The 18,022-nt window shown below is 35.5% G+C and overlaps 1 protein-coding gene across 2 annotated transcripts in view; it reads right to left on the bottom strand.

The window, feature by feature from the left end:
- The window catches only part of PLXDC2 (plexin domain containing 2), a 470,147-nt gene that overhangs the window by 228,319 nt on the left and 223,806 nt on the right, over positions 1 to 18,022 (bottom strand). For both annotated transcript variants that reach the window (XM_024346245.3, XM_063781455.1), the window contains exon 3: positions 10,863 to 11,009. In XM_024346245.3, coding sequence (XP_024202013.1) covers positions 10,863 to 11,009 — 147 coding nt within the window. The remainder of the gene's footprint in view (positions 1 to 10,862; positions 11,010 to 18,022) is intronic.

Genomic DNA, 18,022 nt, shown 5'->3' with positions numbered 1-18,022 from the left:
TTATCAACTTTCTGATTTTTTTCAAAAAGTAAGTACATTGATGCCTCTCAACACAGCGTCCGAGAGTTGCTCCCTTCTGACATCCTTTTTGCATCCTACAGTTTAGCCCACATGGAATCAGGACCAATGTGCTTCACCTTGGCCCAGTTATTAAACTTGAACCTTACTTGGCATTTCTTTTCAGACAGATGCTGCAGGGTAGGAAATTTCCGGCAATTTATCATTAATAGAGAGTGTCTAATAGGGTTTCACTTCCAGTCCCGTTGGCATTTTAACAGAGCACCTCTAGCAAAATCAGAAAACAAGATGCCTATTCTCTGGGGCTGGGAATTCTGATGGGAATACTATGTCTAGAACACTAGACATTCTGATGGGAATGAAGTTTATAAACAATCCACATAGAAACCTGGCCATTTTGCGTAGGGTATTATCCATCCATCACCTAAGTGATAAGCTATAATCAGGTAGAAAGGAACACACAAAAATAAAGATATTGGGACCAGGTATAAAAAATATTTTTAAAATATACTGAAATACTAACCTACCCAGGAAAACTCAAGCCTCAAACACAATCTTTTATAATTTAAGATTTTTCACAAGAATTAAGATTATTTGCTTTCAGATGTGTTTACTCTAAAAAAAATTATATTCCATTTACAGTTTGCTAAGTTTTCTGTTATGAAACATTGTCTTTCAAAGGAGCCATGTAAAATCTTTATCATTTAATAACTTTAGGATGAGAATATGTTTTACACTCATGTTATGTAAAATTAAACCATCGTAAGTCTTCATAGGCTCCTGAAGACATGGCAGAAAAGATGATAAGAGTTAAGTTAGAAAAGGGAATCTCAGCTGAAAGGCAGAGTAAATACCTGCCTTGTTTATTGCACCTGAGACATGGTTGAGGGGTCTCCCTTTTAGCAGCCTTTATGATTATAAAAGTTTAATATGAAACCTTCTAACAAAGTTTATCAGAAACCTAAAATGTTTGCCTCACTCATGCCTTTAAAAGGTGAATAGATGTTTATCTATCTAGAATTATTTGATAGCCTTCACTGGTAATAGAGAATGTATTATATTACCTTTCATGGCTAATTTTATGTAAAAGAATGGTGCTCATCCTCCACTAAAGACCCAAGATGAAGAAATAAGATTAAATTGTAATGAAATAGGAACTCAAATATGATCTGTCAAATAAGAAGGCAACTTCTTGCTTTGGGAAGCTAAGGTTTGTTATATGCAAAAGAAATGGATCAATGTGAATTTCTTAAGGCAGCTGTCCTCAAGGCTCTCCAAAGTCCTTTCCATGTCTAAAATGTGGTTCCTAGATTCAGGAAGAACAGTAAGGGTAGATTAAATTATTAGTAATATGCATGTATTTATGTAATTATGTCAGTAAAAGGAGTTGGTTAACTTCAGCATATTAGGTGGGCTTAAGGAATTTTTAATCTGTTGTGAGTGCCATCGGCAGGACAGGGGTAGATGGTTCCATGTACTTATTGGCTTCCAGGCTGGTAGACCAGCCCATTTCCCAGGCATGCAGAGAAATACAATTCAGCCACTCTAATCATGTTAATTTTGTGCAATGAAAAAGAGTCAGGCCCTGGAATAATACTTGGGACAAAGGGGATTAACCTCAAGTTTGGTAAGTGACCTAAGTATAATTCAAGTAAAATGAATTAATGGTAGAATGTGTTAAACTACATAAGTAACTATAAAGTGCCATAAAATCTCATTTGAATATATTGTATGTGGTAGGCAGGACAGACATCACTATCACAACTACATAGTACAGGATGAAATTGACAGGGAATTTAGGGATTTGCCCAAGGTCTCATAGTTGTAATAAACTTGAATTTGGATCCGATGATGCCAAATCCTATGCTTTTGAATCCCTACTATTTTTTAAACAAATTAATCTATGATTACTTTGGAATGTACATCTGTTTCTTAGGAAGTTGAAGACTAGAACACACCTTTTAAATATCCAAAGAGAATTCCTTTAATATTTTATAACTATACGAATGTTCTGAGTATTTAGAATTTGATTAGAGCAAAAGTATGAATAGTATTGAATAAAATATTACATTATGTCCAGTATATTTCTTCCTTTATGTATGTAAAATACTTTATTAAGCTGAAATTAAGCTAAAGAGACATAGGCAGATACAACTTATCCCAATCTGTTATCAAACTTGAGGAAAATCCTACAAGCAAAGACAAGTAAGACCAGGTTGATAAACTTGTGTCCCACTTGAATTGAAGCAACTCAAAAGACAGAATGCAGCAAGTTTATTCAACCAGTCAAACGTAAGAGTAAATAAAAAGCAACCTACTGTTTGACATTATGAACAGAACTCAGGCAAAAATGTGCAGTCTAGATAATAGCCTAATAGAGAAAGTAAATTAAACTGCCTTTCAATTTAATCATTTTGAAAAATGAGCACTTATCAACAGATTTTTGGATGCAAAGAAAAAAATAAATATATCCAATATGAAAAACCAACTTACTAAAGTCGCCATAAACAGCTAAATTTAGTTATCCCAACATAAACATTATGCAAATATGAGACCCATGGTAGTGCTAGCTGAAGCAATGAGTTATTTTCCTGAAGGGAACAAAAGAACCCTCCAGAAAACTTAATTTTTTAAATGAAATTTTCCATGTATATTCAAGTAGTCAGAAATGTCATCAAGGACAGTTCAATATAAAAATTTTAAACAATCAACACATAAAAAGTCATACAAGTTTCATCAAAAACCTTACCTGCATTATGACAGATATAGAGTGAGATAGACAGAGAACAGCACTTCAACCATTTCATTTTGCTGGTGTTTCATATTTAAAGAATCAATCTTCCTACCAACATATAGAAAGATAAAAAAATATTTAAGCCAGAGTATGTTTATGTCTGGCAAACAATATATTGGCAATTGTTTGGCAAAAATATATACATAGAAAGATATAAATAGAAATATATAGATCTATCAGTCATCTTTACCTATCCACCCATCTATCTGTTTTTTTTTTTTTATTATTATACTTTAAGTTTTAGGGTACATGTGCACAACGTGCAGGTTACTTACATATGTATACATGTGCCATGCTGGTGTGCTGCACCCATCAACTCGTCATTTAACATTAGGTATATCTCCTAATGCTATCCCTCCCCCCTCCCCCCTCCCTCCACCCCACAACAGGCCCCGGTGTGTGATGTTCCCCTTCCTGTGTCCATGTGTCCTCATTGTTCAATTCCCACCTATGAGTGAGAACATGTGGTGTTTGGTTTTTTGTCCTTGCGATAGTTGGCTGAGAATGATGGTTTCCAGCTTCATCCATGTCCCTACAAAGGACATGAACTCACATCCATCTATTAATATATCTGTCTACCTAGCTATCTTTCCATCTACCCATCCATCTATCCTATACCTATATCTCTATCCATTCTTCCATCCGTCATCCATCCATCCATCTGTCCATCCATCCATCCATCCATCCATCCATATTTACGCATCTACAAATTTCTCTCTCTGAGAGAGACTCTTAGAGAGACTCAGGTATTAACTTACCCGGGAATGACAAGATGCTAAGTTAGTTTAGCAAGACTCCCCACCCTTGATATCTGACCATCCTCAATACCGATCAAACCCTCATCCCCCACCCTTGCTGTCTAATCACCCTGACCCTCCTTCAGTAAAAATCCTAACAACTCAGTTTAGGCACAATCACCACTAACTTCTCACATCTGACGCCCTCCACTGACGCCCACTCTGCTCTTGGCCAAATTTTCCGTCTTGCTCACGCTACATTCAGAACTGAGCCCAGTTCTACATCAAGGTTCTTTCCCTCATTGCAATAGCCCTAAATACAATCTGGCTTTAATGCTTTAACTACTTTCTTTGACAGGGGTTATTACTTTTTTGTTGTAAAGAATTAGAACTCTCAAACAATAATACTCAGGAACTGTATGGTTTTGTTGAAGTTTTCAGTGTTCTTTTATAACTATTTCATTTTTATTCTCCACACCACACTGTGAGGCAGTAAAGGCAGGCATTTTTACCCCCTTTCTTCCAGGTTACAAAATTGAGGTGCAAAGAGGCCAGAATCCACCAAAATAAGTGTTGGAGATAAGGTCTCCTAACTTCAAACACTGGACTCCTTCCACCAGGACAGAGATATATCTGTAGGAGTTGTGAATCAGAATGTCATCAACTGTCATTTCAGAAGACAAAATAATTCTAATATGTCTGGCAGTTGAATCAAACTCTGTGTCCAGAAATAAATTAAATAACATGAATGTAGAAATATAGAGGAAAATCACAAAAATGTGGAATTTGAAATGTCTACCAAGAGGGAAAAGAACAAGTCCAGGCTGGTTTCTAGGTTTATAGTCAGAAACTTTTAGATTTGCAACCTGAAAACTGTGTGGCTCTGAATGAAGGACAAAATACCCAGATAACTGTGAGAATTTTAATATAAAGTGCCTGCCTCGTTGCTTACCGTATGGTAGGAACTCATACCAATTCTTCACTTTGCTTTATCTAGAAAGACATGGTCTTTGCCTTAATTTGTCAACTGCAAAACTTAGGTTTTAGCATCTGCTTATTTTGCAATGATTTAAGAAATGTTATTTAAACAAAAATGACAATGGAGAGATTTGAAAGCACATGTAATCAAATTCCAGTATATACAGATGTCATGTAAATACTAATGATTATGGCTGAGATGATAAAAGGAAAGAGATACCAATATATTTGGACATCTCAAATATGTGAATTAAATGATTTCTAAGTTTTATTCTGCTCTGAAATTAGAAGATATTATTGTGGATGGAAGAAAAGGGAAAACTTACTTTATTTCCACCCTCCTCCTCTTTCAAGAATATTATCTAAGATTCCAAAATAGTGTTTGGACCACATTTATATGCAGTGATGGTAAAGAGGGAAATATTTCTTTAAAAAAATGTTCCTAGGTAAAACATCTCTTGTAGCCTCCTGTCTTCCATTTCAAGAAGGAGGGAAGTGTGTGGGAAGTTGCCTCTTCTGGGTCAACATTCCTGCCTTCTCACTCCACCTCTTGCTTACTCAAGGCTAAATCGTTAGCCCCCTGGCCCTGGGACTATCCCTAGCTAAATCTTTCTTTCCTTTCTTTCTTTCTTTCTTTCTTTCTTTCTTTCTTTCTTTCTTTTTTTTTTTTTTGCATAATTTGTTGACGGAATATATATTCTTGGGCATGCAAATTACATGAACTGCTGATAAGATTCGAGAAACTCCCTTCTTCCCCTTGGAGCTTAAATTTAAATCCTGTTTCCCGCCAAATTACCAGAGAGCTTTTCATGTCAACGAGAACAAGAGCAAAGCTAATTAATAAGGTTGGATTCGTGTTTGCCATTTTCCATTTTCCTATGTGCTTAACCACCTCAGTAATATGAAGTATGTGTGTGTTTGTTGCATGTGGACGTGTATGTGGACATTACTCAGCCCCCTGGTCACAACATTACCTTAATATTAAAATTTTGTAATCTTTTGTAACTACTTGATTTTATTCTCAGAAAGTCACAATGGAAATGAAACAGAGAACCAGGCAGGATTGGAAAGGTAGAAAGGCCAGTTGAGGAAATACTAAAATATGGATTACTCTATACAATTTGGAAAGCTCAGGCTAATATTTAGTAATTGCATTTATGAAAAAAGAATGTAGGGAATTTAAAAAATATTCTAGCAAATAAATTTATAAGATCTAAGCAGTAAAGCTTATTTAAATGAAGGAGTTCACATAGCATTTTTTTTCAAATGGAAACTAGTTAATATTACCAATCTTGTTGTTATAAATGGAAGTGTGTGTCAGTGTGTTTTAACTGTGTGTGTGGTCATGTGTGTGGTGTGTGTGTGTTTTCTGTTGAGAGTGATAACAAAGTAGATACAGGACCAATGTCTTCTTTATTTCCATAAATAAAGTTTTACTGGAACACAACCATGTCTGTTCATTTACATATTGTCTATGGCTATTGAGCCATAACAGTAGAGTCAAGTAGTTGTGACAGAGACCATAAGGCCTGTAACAACTAAAATATTATCTGGCCCTCTTGAGAAACAGGTTGCCAACCCCTGCTATAGAGTCCAAGCATGGTCCCTGGATTAGTGGCATGAGCATGACCTTGGAATTTGTCAGAAATGCAAATTTTCTGGCCCATCCTAGACCTACCAAATAAGAGATTTGTTTTTTATACTAATAAATAAAAGCACAGGAGAGCACAAGACTGTGGCTAGCAAAGCTCTGTGCTGAGTCAGCCTTGCATGAAACACATCATGAAGTAAAAACTATAATGATGGAATCAGATCTGACAAGACAGAGGCCAAACATATTCAAAATTAAGAGAAAGAGTATTAAAAATAGGGTTTATACCTCCACTGTCATTAACAGTGAATCCAACCCTAAGTGTATATTGCATCTTGAGATACAACATAACCATAATAGCACATATATATATATATATATTTAACCTGTATTTTAGGGTCAGCAGTAAGTGTGAAAGTTTGTTACACAGGAGAACTGATGTTATAGGAATTTGTTGTATGGATTCTTTCATCACCCAAATATTAAGCCTAGCAACCAATTGTTACCTTTTCTGCTCCTCTCCCTCCTCCCACCGTCCACCCTTAAGTAGACTCCAGTGTCTGTTTTTCCCTACTTTGTGTTCATAACTTCTCATCTTTTAGCTCCACTTATAAGTGAGAACATGGTGTATTTGGTTCCTGTTCCTGTGTTAGTTTGCTAAGGATAATGGCCTCCAGTTCCATCCATGTTCCCACAAAAGACATGATCTTGTTCTTTTTATATGGCTGCATAGTATTCCATAGTGTATATGTACCACATTTTCTTTATCCAATCTGTCATTGATGGGCATTTAGGTTGATTCCATGTCTTTGCTTTTGTGAATAGTGCTGCAATAAACATTCACATGTGTGTATCTTTATGGTAGAATGATTTATATTCTTCTGGCTATATACCCAGTAATAGGATTGCTGGGTTGAATGGTATTTCTGTCTTTAGGTCTTTGAGGAATCGCCATACTTCTTTCCACAATGGTTGAACTAATTTACACCATCACCAACAGTGTATAAGTGTTCCCTTTAATCTGCAACCTCACCAGCATCTGTTTTTTTGTTTTGTTTTGTTTTGTTTTGTTTTTACTTTTTAATAACAGCCATTCTAATAGGTGTGAAATGATATCTCATTGGGGTTTTGTTTTGCATTTCTGTAACCATCAGTGATATTGAGCTTTTTTTCATATGCTTGTTGGCTGCATGTATGTCTTCTTTTGAAAAGTGTCTGTTCATGTCTTTGCCCACTTTTTAATGAGTTTTTTTCTTGTAAATTTGTTTAAGTTCCCTATAGATGCTGGATATTAGACCTTTGTCAGATGCATAGCTTGCAAATATTTTCTCCCATTCTGTAGGTTGTCTCTTTACCCTGTGGATCGTTTCTTTTGCTGTGCAGAAGCTCTTTAGTTTAATTAGATCCCATTTGTTAATTTTTGCTTTCATTGTGATTGCATTTGGTGTCTTTGTCATAAAATCTTTGCCTGTTACTATGTACAGAATGGTATTGCCTAGGTTGTCTTCCAGGGTTTGTATAGTTTTGAGTTTTACATCTAAGTCTTTAATCCATCTCGAATTGATTTTTTGTATATGGTGTAAGGAAGGGATCCAGCTTCAATCTGCTGTATATGGCTAGCCAGTTATCCCAGCACCATTTATTGAACAGGGAGTCTTTTCTCCATTGCTTGTTTTTGTCAGGTTTGTTGAAGGTCAGATGGTCATAGGTGTGGCCTTATTTCTGGGCTCTCTGTTCTGTTCCATTGGTCTGTGTGACTGTTTTTGTACCAGTAACATGCTGTTTTGGTTACTTCAGCCCTGCAGTATAATTTGAAGTTGGGCAGTGTGATGCTTCCAGCTTTGTTCTTTTTGTTTAGAATTGCCTTGGCTATTTGGGCTCTTTTTTGGTTCCATACGAATTTTAAATAAATTTTTCTACTTCTATGAAGAATGTCATTGGTAGTTTGATAGGAATAGCATTGAATCTGTAAATTGCTTTGGGCAGTATGACCATTTTAATGATATTGATTCTTCCTATCCATGAGCATGAGATGTCTTTTTCCATTTGTTTGTGTCTCCTCTGATTTCTTTGAGCAGTGTTTTGTAATTCTCATTGTAGAGATTTTTCACTTCCCTGGTTAGCTGTATTACTAAGTATTTTATTGTTTTTGTGGCAATTGTGAATGAGACTGCCTTCCCGATTTGACTCTTGGTGTGACTGTTGGTGGTGTATAGGAATGCTTGTGATTTCTGAACATTGATTTTGTATCCTGAAACTTGCTGAAGTTGTTTATCAGCTAAAGGAATTTTTGGGCCTAGACTAGGGGGTTCTCTAGATACAGAATCATGTCATCTGAAAACAGGGATAGTTTTACTTCCTCTCTACCTATTTGGATGCTCTTTATTTCTTTGTCTTGCTTGATTGCTCTGGCTAGGACTTCCAATACTATGTTGAATAAGAATGACGACAGAGGGCATCCTTGTGTTGTGCCAGTTTTCAAGGGGAATGTTTCAGCTTTTGCCCATTCAGTATAATGTTAGCTGTGGGTTTGTCATAGATGGCTCTTATTACTTTGAGGTATGTCCCTTCCATGCCTAGTTTCTTGAGTGTTTTTAACATGAAGGGTGTTGAATTTTGTTGATAGGTTTTTCCACCAATTTCTAACTCTGAAGAAATGTTTGTTAATGGCTTAAAAACTCATGGGTAACCAAGAACCCAAGCTATGACAATGGCAGGGTATCTAAAATAAAAGCCTCTAACAATTGTATATATTTAACAATCAACATAAAGAGCACCAGGTAAGTTACAACCAGAAGTTCAAGTCCTTCCATTTATGTTTGAGGGACCTCAAGTGTTAAAAGCAACAATGTCACTGCCACACTAAGAAAAAAATGGACTGTCTACAGTATTATCATTTTTCATGACACAATCAGAGAGCTGTCACAAGGCAACCAAGTAAAACCTATTGCAAAGAGAACAGGCTTCTTTAAGGAGAGGCAGGACACAAACTGTCTTACCTTGGGGGGTGGCACAGAGGAGACAGATGGTAGCCATATTTGTACAGAAGAAGAAATCAGCTAATACTTTAACTGAGGAACTCCTTTCTCTGCCTATAGGTGTCACCCATAGTGGCTGACACTAGGACTAGGCCACATCACAGAATCTCCATGTGCATACACCAACATTCAAAATTACACGAAGTATATTTTATGCTATTAAACACTGTAAGTGCAATAGTAGGAAGGTTGTCAAATGCAATACATCCCAGAAAGACATTGTTAAAATCTAATCTTTATCATTTTCTCTTCTTTTGACAATCTGTTGGAAATTCCACCGTGAATTATTTCTAAATGTGTCATCTTGCCTACCTGGGGTTGCCTGAATATAGAAAAAACTGGGGTGGGGGTGGATGATGGAATTTAGCAAGGAAAGGCAGCTACTTCATTTGCTTCTCAGACTCAGAAAGCATGTGCTCTACACTGAAAATTCAGTGAATCATCATGGTATACTATTCTTAATTTCCATTTAGCTTTTAGCAATTGATCTGATAACAAGAACATCTACATACAAACAAGGAAGACCACTGCCAAAAATTTTGATATTTAACATTTATTTAATCAATGCCTCTCTAAATAACTTCAGCCATTGACTCTATTAGTCCTGTCTTTATATCAATAATGACAAAAGCACTTGAAACGTTAAAGTTATTTTCTTTTCACTTCAGGTCATACTAAACTGAACATCTCATGGCTTCATCGATGACACTATCACCACTGTTACCCAGGCCAGCAAAACCAAATACCCTTTAAAATGTGAAATCTGACATTTATCATAAAATGATGATCAAAGAACATTCTGAGAACCAAGTGTGATAAATTTTACACACACAATTTGAGCATCAGCTTTGCTACCTAGGTTAACACCTCAGTTTACCACTTTGTAGTGGAGACCTTGGGCAGGTTATCTGAATTTTCCAAGACTCCTCCATTCTCTTATCTGCAATGTGTGATGTAATAATATTTAAATCATAGGATTGTTGTGAAGATTGAAAAAGCTAATGCATTTGAGCATTCAGGCTGGCCCTTGAATAGGCTATTCATGACCACGTAAGGCAAGGGAGGCTGGTATTAATATTCCTTCTCATCTCCAGTTTACACATGCAGAAAGCACCTCAGAATAGTTAAATTATTGATTTCAGGAGACACACTTAGGAAATAATGAGCCCAGTTTTAAAATATCAGTCTGATGCTTTCTATATTTTATTATTTTTCTTTATATTAAAAGTCTTCATTTAAGACCATAATTTGGTCATATATGTTATCTAAGTCATAAATGACTTCGGTTAAATCTTTGGTTAAATCCAAGACCAACAGCAATAAACCCATGTAAATGGGAAGATACCAAATTCAAGTAATTTTTTAAAATGTTCTATACACACTCATGGATTATAAGAAAACTAAAAATAATCCAAGATAAAGCTCAATTTTGAATACAATATATGTTCATCAGATATACTGAGAAAATTGGTTCAATTAATGGCAGTTTATCAAAATAATTCTATTTCATTTTCTTTAATATCTTATATGCAGTAATCATTCTAAATTACAATTACAGAACGGAATACACTTGAAAAGTGATTACCACAGATAAGGCCATTCTAATATTTAATTATCAAACTCATAAAAGAAATGGTTATAGGCCAATTAAAGCAATTATTTTTTTCACAGTAGGTAAAATGAACCCTGAATGTCCAAACACTTACTGCAGCTTGCCGATGAGTATTGGACAATATTCCATGAATCTTCACTTTATCTTTTTCCATTTGGTCTATGTTCACCCATAAATCCCGGCTGGCAGAATCAGATGGACCATATATTCGAGATATATAGTAATTGTGGTCTGTATCCTCCTGCAATAATAGATAATAATGTATATCAACAACCGAGATGTTTTACCTACAATTCTTTTAAAAAAATCCTATTGAACTCAAGAGTATTAATAGTTTTTAAAAGAGCAAAATGATTTAACTATACTCTAAGAGAAGTGAATATGGATTAAATAAGTAAATGTGCGCACACACACACACACACACACACGAACTGTAAGAAAAAAAGTTAATAAATAGCTCTATGATTTGAACAATAAAATTTAGAACGTGAATTTTGTCTAGTTCATTTATTATCTAAGTGCTAATCAGATAAAATAAAATGATTACTGAAATCCAGGCAAACCATAAATCCCATGTATTTTTTCACAAATCATCAATCGAGATATATACGTAATTGATTACAAAAAGGAAAAGAATATTCTATGCAGTATTCTAAATTGATTTTGCCTTGTGACTAAAAGAAATACTATGATCCAAATGTAAACGTGGAGAATAGTGATTAAATGTTTTGCATATTTAAAAATTTCAATATATATTTCCTTCTAAGTTTTGTATTTTATGTGTGTGTGTGTTTGTGTGTGTATAAAATTAGTAGCCTTCTTTAGAGGAAATTGTTAAATATACAAGACTTGGAAGGAAATATATACTGGGTACAAAGATCTAATTTGTCACCAGAACAAAAAGGTCCTTTTGAACAAAAATGTCTCTTTTGAACTTTTTACTAAAAACCTAAAGTATAATTACAATTAGTAATAACAAATTCAAACTTCTTTTCCTTAAAAATAAGGTTATATCAGGGCCTGCTTTCAGCTAATTGTCCTAGAAATGGAGACAATATATTTTTTCCTTTAATTTGAGTTACTACATTCTACTTTTATTTGAATTCTCATTGTTGGTGTTACCATAGTGCCTGTCACAAAGCCTTTATTCTTCATGGTTCCCACTCAGTGAGGAGATGTAAATGTTTTAAGAGGCAATTTTGATGAGAAATATCCAGAAAAATTATATCATTATTGGCTAATTCTGATTGCAATGTTTTATAACAATGAAATCAATTTGAGGAGTTAGTAGACAAAAAATATTTTAAAACATTCAGGTAAATGTAAGAAAAAATGTTGAATAAATAGGTCTATGATTTGAATAATAAGGTTTGGGATGTGAATTTTGTGTAATTCATTTATCATCTAAGTGATAATTAAATATAATAAAATTATTCTCAAAATCCAGTCAAAACATGAATCCCATGTATTTTTTTAACAAATCATCAATCAAGATATATATGTAACTGATTTCAAAAAGGAAAAGAATATTCTATGCAGTATTCTAAATAGATTTTGCCTCATGACTAAAAGAGAGACTATGATCCAAGTGTAAATGTTGAGAATAGTGATTAAATGTTAACAGTAAGTTTTTTTTATGTAATAAAGACCCTAGCACAGTGGCTCATGCCTGTAATCCCAGCACTTTGGGAAGCCAAGGCGGGCGGATCACCTGAGGTTAGGAATTTGAGATCAGCCTGGCTAACATGGCAAAACACAGTCTCTACTAAAAATACAAAAATTAGCCGGGTGTAGTGATGGGTGCTTGTAATCCCAGCTACTTGACAGGCTGAGGTAGGAGAACTGCTTAACTCTGGAGGCAGAGGTTGCAGTGAGCCAAGATCGTACCACTGCACTCCAGCCTGGGAGACAGAAAAAAAAAACAAAACAAACAAAAAACCCTAGGTATATCTGCAATTAAACTCTGGGTATGGAACACAAATTATATGTATACCTTGGTGAAAGAAAAGAAGGGTCTGCAGAGAAAGAAGAACAAAGTAGATGTAAAGAAAGAAGAAGGAAGATCACGCAGCCCCCAAAAGCTCTGAAACTTCAATGGGTTTCCAGCCCTCCCTCTGTTTCAGAACCTCATAATGACACGGATAGTTTGGGTTGTCTGAGGGTAAAACATACTGTGAATGTGTCTGCGGTATGTATTCTACTCATCTGTGTATATTGGGCTTCACCATCAGAAGATTTGGAGGTGGGAACCTTCCTTGACATTGGGCACAAGCCATTTTGCTCATGTTATTACACTGGTCACAGTGGTTGGTGGCATGCATGAGCAGATAACCTAAGAAGGAGCAATTACTGAGACATTCAGGAATTTAGGTAGAGAAGTGATCATTTCCCTTGCTCTGATTGCAGAGATGTGTGGGTGTGAGACCTGGAATCACTGGCTCCATTTTGCTACTATGAGGAATTTCTGTCTGAAGATAAGGCAAACACATTGCTAAAGAAAGAACTGCAGGCTGGACGCGGTGGCTCATGCCTGTAATCACAACACTTTGGGAAGCCGAGGCGGGTGGATCACCTGAGGTCAGGAGTTCCAGAACAGCTTAGCCAAAATGGTGAAACCCCGTCTCTGCTATAAATACAAAAAATAGCCAGGCGTGATGGCAGATGCCTGTAATCCAAGCTAGTCAGAGGCTGAGGCAGGAGAACTGCTTGAACTTGGGAGGCGGAGTTTGCAGTGAGCCTAGATCGTGCTGTTACACTCCAGCCTGGGCAACAGAGAAAGACTCAAGAAAAAGAAGGAAAGAAAGAGAGAGAGAGAGAGAGAGAGAAGAAAGAAAGAAAGAAAGAAGGAAAGAAAGAAGGAAAGAAAGAAAGAAGGAAAGAGAGAGAGAGAAAGAAGAAAGAAAGAAAGAAACAAAGAGAAAGAAAGAAAGAAAGAAAGAAAGAAAGAAAGAAAGAAAGAAAGAAAGAAAGAAAGAAAGAAAGAGGAAGGAAGGAAAAAGAGAGAGAGGGAGGGAGGGAGGGAGGGAGGGAGGGAGGAAGGAAGGAAGGGGAAAAAGCCAGATCCCTGAGCAAGTCTATCTAGACATGACCTACTACTGGACTTGTTCACTTCCATGAAACCTTGAGTCTTTTTCTATTGTTAAATCACCTTGAATTAGGTTATGGTCAACGAAAAGAATCATAACTGAAAAAACAGGTCTTTTTACTTGCAACCAAACTTAAGCAACTTTGAACAAGGCCACCTAGAATTAATTTCATTGACTATTTTCTTCAAAGCCACCCCTTTATATCATTCACTGAAAATTTTTAAAAATTAAAAATTAAATTATGTAAAATAATAATTCATTTAATTTTTCAGGGAATGGTATAAAAGGTGGTTTGGAAGAAAATATTCAAGGTGTTTAAATCAAAATTTAAATTTTTTCCCTATTGACAGTATTATTACAAAGATTTCAGGAACATTGAGGTTAAAGATGTAATCTTTAGGTGAATTACATAACAGATTCTATGATGCTGCAAAATTTCCCTATAAATACGGAATATTACAAAATAGATATTTTCTTTAAGGTGTCAAAATTTCACAATTGAGTTCAGTATAATTTTTGAAATCAGCATTTATAAAATAACCTTGGCATTTTCCTTAATCTCTGGATTTCTGTGATTAGTTAAGAAAGAGTCTTGAAGTTATCATAAAGAACATCATTGCACTTAAATAATGAATTACCTGCAAAAATATACACGATTTAGTCTAATTACGAAGTCTACCACTGACATACTATGTGAAAATACACCTTCAGTTTTTCTTAAATCAGACCTGCCAAAAACAATATCACATCTTCGAAATACTAGAACTTGGTATTTGACTTCTATAGCCCACGCTTGCCAAGTTGTCATGGCAACTTTTATTCAAAAAGGAAGACAATTTATTGTTTACTTAGGAATGCAGAGACACACATTATTAAATTCCAGAGAGGTGTTTGGTTCAGATATTCAGAAAAACCATAAAATAGATTTCTCAAAAATGTGACATTTTAGCACTAGTAAATTATTCAAAACACGTCTTATCCTTTTTTAGGAGTAATGGCACTTAAAGAGTTGTCAAAAGCCACTTTGAGTACAAAGATTTTCATTTTCTTTTCAAAAGTAAAGCATTTCTAACACCATAGAAAATAAAACAAAACACTACTGTGATATGCCTAGTTGCCAATTCATTTAGGAAACCAACTGTTAGAGAAAGTAGGTGGCACCATGTGTGGTATTAAATCATATAAATCCATGTTTCTCGAAAATGCATGGAAATGTGCAGCTGTAGACAGAGGACCTACACCAAAAATACGGAGGAAAAGTTATCGTAACTACAGCTTAGCCATTCTGCAGCAATCAATCTACATCATTCCTAACCCAAATGCTACCTTCTTTTCTAGCATGGATGTGTTGACTTTATGAGTGGTAATGTTTATGAATGCCTCATGTTGCCTCATGCAGTAATGATATTTGAACTCCAGCTTCATTTCATTTAGAACTTAAAACAAACAAACAAACAAAAAAGATCAAATACATATTGTATGACTATCAGTGTAGTAGTCATTTGATATACATGGATACTTAAAACATAATGAAAATTCTTAGTAAGATTATTTAATATTGAATCAATTGGCCACCACTTGAAGATCATTCCTTAATCAATAAAGGAAGATTATAATTTGAATGGTTCTTGCCAAGTCTTAACAAATATATTGCATCCTTATAAGAGTGATTTCACAAGGGCTACACAGTTCATTTAAAGGTAAATCTATTTTAAAATACTACTTGTGAATATTATACTCCTCAGAAATAGAGTTAATAAAAGAGTCCCCTGTGTTCTAAGAAAAAAACATGCTGGTATAAGAAACCAAAAGGACATGATGAAATAACAACAGGAGAGAAAGAGTGAACTGGCAGTAGTCAGGTAAAGAATTACAGAGATGAACCCACTACTAGCCAGAATAAGCATGACTAAATTACCAGTCAGGACACAGGAAATAGCCCCGAGGTACACACAACATGAAATGGAAAAGAACAATGAAATAAATGTCTGGGATGAATGTTATGGATTGAATGTTGGTGTTGCTAAAATTCGTAAGTGGAAGCCCCAATGCCCAGTGTGCCTGTATTTGGAGACAGAGTCTTTAGGAAGGTAATTAAGGTTAAATAATATCATAAGAGTGGGGTCCTTATTCAATAGGATTAGTGTCCTTGTAAGAAGAGATATGAGATTCATTTTCTCTCCTTCCCTCTCTTTTTAATTCTCTTTTTCTCTTATGTGAGGATACAGAAGGAGGCTGTCTATAAGCCAGAAAGGGAGCCCTCACTAGGAACCCAAACAGCTGGCACCTTGATTTGAGACCTTTACCTGCCAGAACTGGGAGAAAAAATATTTCTGTTCTTTAAGCCACCTAGCCTATCATCTTTTGTTAAGGCATCTCAAGCTGACAAGACAAAAGTCATCACATAAATTGCAGGGGAAAAAAAAGGAGATCAGGTGCATACGTAGTTGTTGTAGAAAACAATTAAAGATATATTAGAAAAATATTTTTCTGAGATTAAGACTTGAATTTGCACATCATGTCTCAAGAAAATTTGCCATAGAATTTTGAGTACTACAAAATTTCCTAATGAGGTTTCCAACAGATTAAACAAGGAAATCTTATAGGCATCTAGAAAGATAAATTGAGTTATCTATATGGAGGAAAAAAATTCAATAAGCTGGTACCTGGTACCTCTCCATAACATCTGATAATAACAATGTTTATGCAATCTCAGAGAATAAAGTCGTGACTCAAGAATTTTTTTGTTCAGCCAAGTTGTAATTTAACTATATAGGCAACACACATATTTCTAACACATACAAATATACAGAGAATATGCCACCAACAAGAACTTCTTAAAAATGTAATGCCTAACTATACACTAAATCAACCAATGGGTGATCAATGTACCTCTAATAAAAATTCCATAACTATTAGCTGTATTCAGCATGTGGTTATCTATGGGAAGAGAGAAACTATAGCAAATCTTCTGATGGTGAGCACTGTCTCCATGAAAATTATGTAAAGGGAAAAATGACCATTTCATTATTATGGTTATAAATCAGAATGCTATTACTATCAACCATGAAAATATAAAAATGACTATCTAATGTTTCATAGCAGGCAACCGACAGATAAATCGGAAAGCACAAAAATAAAGTTTTAAAAATAGTAAACTCAAAATTTTAATGTTTTAGGTAACCTTTTAAGGTAAAAGTCTACAACTAGTGGCCTTCAGGTTGTATACCTGGCACTGAAAGCCCATTATTTTCCTCAAACATAGTATTGTCAACTGAAGAATCATGAGGTTCATAAATTTGGAAAGAAAGCTTTATTTCTCCCTTCCAAATTCTAATAAACTTGGGAAAGGTGAGGGAGGGGATGGGATCTTTATCTCACATTGCATTTCATGTAGTCCACTCACAAACCAGCTGAGAGCTACCAGTCATTTGGCAAGGCAGCTCCTGCAAGCTACAGTCTGGCCACCCTGCAATGGAAAGGGTATCCTCCAGCAAAAGTCGAGAGCAAGACGGGGATTTATGTTAATTAGGGTAGCTGAGTATACATATTCAATAAGGTACAGGAGGAGTCATGAGTATTCATGAAAGGAGAAACACGTACAAGTGCAATCAAGCTTTGTGCTCCTTCAAGGGTCACATGTACAAAAAATGGTATTAGCATGATCCAAGCGTGGAGTTTTGGGCCCTCCAACATCAAAAGGTAAAGCCAAGGACACCAAAAATCTCACTGGGCATCCTCCTTGAGTCAGCGAAAATCTGTCCAGATGTGGCAGTCTAGTTTCAGGAAGGGGTGCATTGGGAAACTGGCGAGTGGTAATGTGGAAACAGCAAAGTGGGAGGGGGAATCCAGTCGCTGCCTCAGATGATTGGCTAAGGGTGATAAAGGAATGAGTCATCTGTTTCTTGTTTTCCAGAGCTGATTTCTGCTTATTCCTTAGAAAGAATTCTGGTTAAAGGTTAATGAGGAAGGGGCGCACTGAGGCATGACTGACCTCCCACCCCACCATGGCCGGGAACTCAGCTCTTAAGGTTTCTCTGAGGTCCTCTTGGCCAAGAAAGGTCGATTCAGCTGGTTGGATGCTTAGAATTTTATTTTTATTTCTCAGCACTTACGCTATAATCTCAGTTTTACAAAGTTACATCTATTCAAATATGAATGTTTATAT

Source organism: Pan troglodytes, chromosome 8 (assembly GCF_028858775.2).
Source record: "Pan troglodytes isolate AG18354 chromosome 8, NHGRI_mPanTro3-v2.0_pri, whole genome shotgun sequence".
NCBI classification, from domain to species: domain Eukaryota; kingdom Metazoa; phylum Chordata; class Mammalia; order Primates; family Hominidae; genus Pan; species Pan troglodytes.
This window is presented reverse-complemented; position numbering and strand designations above follow the sequence as displayed.